This window comes from Eurytemora carolleeae, unplaced genomic scaffold (assembly GCF_000591075.1).
Source record: "Eurytemora carolleeae unplaced genomic scaffold, Eaff_2.0 scaffold860, whole genome shotgun sequence".
Classification (NCBI taxonomy): Eukaryota; Metazoa; Arthropoda; class Copepoda; order Calanoida; family Temoridae; genus Eurytemora; species Eurytemora carolleeae.
The window spans coordinates 1-3,834 of NW_019396894.1; the positions used below are offsets into that span (position 1 = coordinate 1).

At 32.4% G+C, this 3,834-nt stretch overlaps 1 protein-coding gene across 1 annotated transcript in view; it reads left to right on the forward strand.

Moving 5' to 3' along the window:
* Positions 1–2,383: 2,383 nt before the first annotated feature.
* LOC111709855 (putative mediator of RNA polymerase II transcription subunit 26) overlaps positions 2,384–3,834 on the forward strand; it is a gene marked incomplete at its 5' end in the record, with an annotated part of 13,005 nt that continues 11,554 nt past the window's right edge. Inside the window, 4 exons of the mRNA XM_023483776.1 lie at positions 2,384–2,483; positions 3,366–3,402; positions 3,548–3,600; positions 3,695–3,737. Of these exons, the coding sequence (XP_023339544.1) occupies positions 2,384–2,483; positions 3,366–3,402; positions 3,548–3,600; positions 3,695–3,737 (233 nt within the window). The remainder of the gene's footprint in view (positions 2,484–3,365; positions 3,403–3,547; positions 3,601–3,694; positions 3,738–3,834) is intronic.

Genomic DNA, 3,834 nt, shown 5'->3' on the forward strand with positions numbered 1-3,834 from the left:
ACACCTTTACACTAGTCCCTAGTCCCCTAGTCTCTAGTACCCTAGTCCCCTAGTCCTTAGTCCCCTAATCCCTAGTCCCACAGTCCCCTATAGCCTCTCTAGTCCCCTAGTCACATGGTCCCATAATCTTATAAATCTAGTCTCATAGTACCTTAGTCCGTTGTACCATCGTCCCCTTTAGTCTCTAGTCCCCAAGTCCCCTAGTCCCCTAGTCCCCTAGTCCCCTAGTCCTTAGTCCCATAGTACCCTAGTCCCCTAGTCCATATAGCACTTAAAACCCTGAAAGGCCCCTAGGATGATGTCACCCCATAAACGCTGCATCTTCTGAATACAAAGCATCTTTTCTGCAATCCGAGGGGTAAATTATAAACAAAGATGATTCAGGGGAGGGGGAAAAGTGTGTGGGATCAAAGCCTAAGCCTGCCAATAATTCACTTGAATAATTTACTTCACGGGTCCGTGGTTCATTTATAAATTATGCTTGGGTATATACCTTGGTATGCCATAGTATTCAGGTACCTGGCTTGGAATTGAAGTTAATTAACAATTGGAGAGTTAAAAAAATATTTTATTTTTGACTGGTTCAAAGCCAACAGTTAAGTGGCCTATCATCACCATGTCATATTGTTAAGTGCAATTAGATTTTTTTCTGCAAAAAACGCGGCAATGTCAATTTTGGTAAAATAGTTGATAGTTATGTCAAGACAAGACTCAAGACTGCTGACAACTTTCTGATCGAAAATATTCTTCTTTTGTTTGAAAATAAACTTATTCTGGGTGGAATATATGTACTTCAAGAGGAAACCCTAATATTTTGATTGTAATAATATCGAAATAAAATAATTTAAAAATCACGAAATATGAACATATTTAGTTAATAATTTTAAGAGAATGTTTATTGTTCTGAAATTTAAGCTAGACGTTTTATCAACCTTGCGGTTAATATTGGGAAATATAAGGTAATTTTTCTATCTTAAGAAATTATTTTGTAATTCATTCTTGGTATTTGTTGGATAAGTCACTTTTAAAGAGAAACCTCAAATGAAAATTATATTTTTTTTAACAGAAAAACTAAGATATCTCTTTTTTTGCTCAGAAAAAAATTTAAATGGCAATGATGTGAATCTAGCTTGCCTCTTTTAAATAGAGGCAAGCTTAAAATTACTTTTCAGACGCTAATTGTGCTTTATTCTATTCCAATGAGCCTTATATATTAATAATATAACTATTTATAACACTGTTGTTTTGGTTCGCAGTGTTATAATGTTTTTGAACAGATATTTTCGCTTTCTTGAGAAGGCGAGATCGAGATTTAGAGAAAATTTAAGTCCAAAAACTTTATTACTTCATGCCAAAATATTAGTGTTATATGTATAATTTTATTAAACGTTTGTGTATTGTCTTATTTTAATGGCTGTTTCTAGATCAAATAAGCTTTGAAACAAAGAAGAAGTCAAAATATGAAGTTAATTTAAATTTTATTTTTATTTCAATTGAAAAAAATATTTTGGAAATATCCTAAATTTGTTTGGAGAAAATCCGGGAAATCAAAACTTTACAGCACACGTGTTATAATGTACAGCTAGTTTAACTTTATAGCACGATGATTACTTTATAGCACGTTCATTATGTAATTCACGATGAAGTGAGGAAGAATAATTACATTATAGTTACATAAAAGACTAAAGCAAAATTGATATTTTTAAAAAAGAGTCGGTGAGTGCACACTGCACGTGCACTTTTTACAATATTTTCCCTTACATTAATTACTTGAAAACCACATAGTTTGATTTTTATCTAACCACACGCACCTGCACACCGAGCCGAGTAAAAATAGAAACCACTATTTAAAATTAATAAACTGTTAGAATAGGAATATGCTAGGCTGTCTATGAGAAGTACAATTACAAAACTTCTAACGCTTTACTACAATTTAATTACACCCCGCAAAATAATTGCTATTAGCTCAGAGTTACACACTAACTGATACACTACGCTTACAACTACATTATCACATGCATTTTTTGAACAGTTTGTTAAAAAAATATTTTTAAACCCTATTCTTGTTTTGATCAAATGTATATTTTTATTGAATACCTTATGAATTGGTCAAATTAGTATTATAGCTAATATTAGATTAAAACTGATAAATTTAGAAGTTTTATTTATTAGGTTCTCAACTTGTAAATATAAAATGCATTAGTTGATGCTAATTTACTAATAATCAATGATCTTAAAGCTCGTACTCCTATTGGTCAAATCTCCGAACTTTGACCAATAAGCGACGGGTTGAAACTGAACTGACTGGATTAAGCTTTTCGGGGCAAGGCAATGATTTTAACTCATTCCGTCAAATCAAAAGTTGATAGCTCTGTTAATTTAGAAGTTCAGAACTCTATTTAGTAAAATATTATTTTTAGTTCGACGAGAGCGACAAGTTTCAGGCTCACAAGGAGTAGATAGACAGGATCAAAATGTACCAGGTATAGTTTATAATTAACAACTTTTTTGTTCTTTCAAAATACAGTCGTCGTCGCATTACTATGATTCCAAATTTGGGTTTAAATTTTGATTTAAGTCAAGCTTATAAACAGGATATATACACATAAACATGGAAACAAAGAAAGGCTGTTGATGAATAAAGCTTCTCTTTAATTATTTGTAAACTTGTAATTCGTGAAAAGCTAGTTAACATTCAAAAATAAAAAAGTCGTCTTCATTGTGTTAATTTAATCGAAAACCACTGTAAGTCAGCAATCAATTTATTACCATATTGCGTTTACCGGATATTGTTTGTCTATTTACTACCTATTGTAAATCCTAATATCTCTGTTTATTGCTTAGTTTTAACAAGTTTTGGATTTAAAGTGAAAGATGCAACTATGATGATAAGGTGTTTGGTACTTTCCCAAGCGCGACTTTCAAAGAGGCAACTCCCCAAATGTGAAATTTTCCAAGCAGCTAGTTCCCAAAGGTTAGGTTAGGCCTGCTGAGGCGCCGCAGGTTACAATGAGGGCATAGTGCTGCGGCTAGGATGGACCAGGGGCCGAGCCCTGCGGCTAAAATGCTAGACTTGGGAAGTTGCCGCTTGGGAAATTGCCTTTGGGGAAGTACCTAACATTTATAATGATAAGACAAGGTCCTTAACTATCTCTTTGAATTTTGAATTTAAAAAAGAGGTAGACCACAATTTTGAAATCCCAGGATTAAAGGTCAAGGTCTTTAATGCAAAGTGAATGTGAAACGATTCACAAATGGATTATCTAATAGTTGTCAAACAATTTCCATATTTACAATGCTTCGAGAAATATTTTGCCAAAAAGTAATTTTTTTGTTCTCGGTTATTATCAATAATTTTATTTTAGATTTTACAATTCCGTTTCCAACAGACTTCTCATTTAGGTAATATAAATAAGTTATTTTCACATATCATATTTTTTTTTTTCATTATTGTTATTGACTTAGACTTACTATTTTAACTGCAGTTATTTCTATTTTTGTATTGCTATTTCAAATATTTACATTTGAAAATTTTGGTATATTTTAGTGAGTTTGGAAGTCCATTTGGAAATGCTCAAGGATTCCAACAGTTTTTATCTGGTAAGTTTATCTAATTTTTGAGAAATTGTTAGTTAAGGTCGTCTTAGTATACCCACCAAAGAAAAAGATGGAGTTCTTTTGATTTTTTTTTCAGGACTTGGAGCCGGAGGGGGTGTCGAGCAAGGCTCGCGATTTAGGAATAGTTTTTATGATTCAAAATATTTCTGTTTATCTATCTGTCTATCTGTCTATCTGTCTATCTGTCTATCTGTCTATCTGTCTATCTGTCTATCT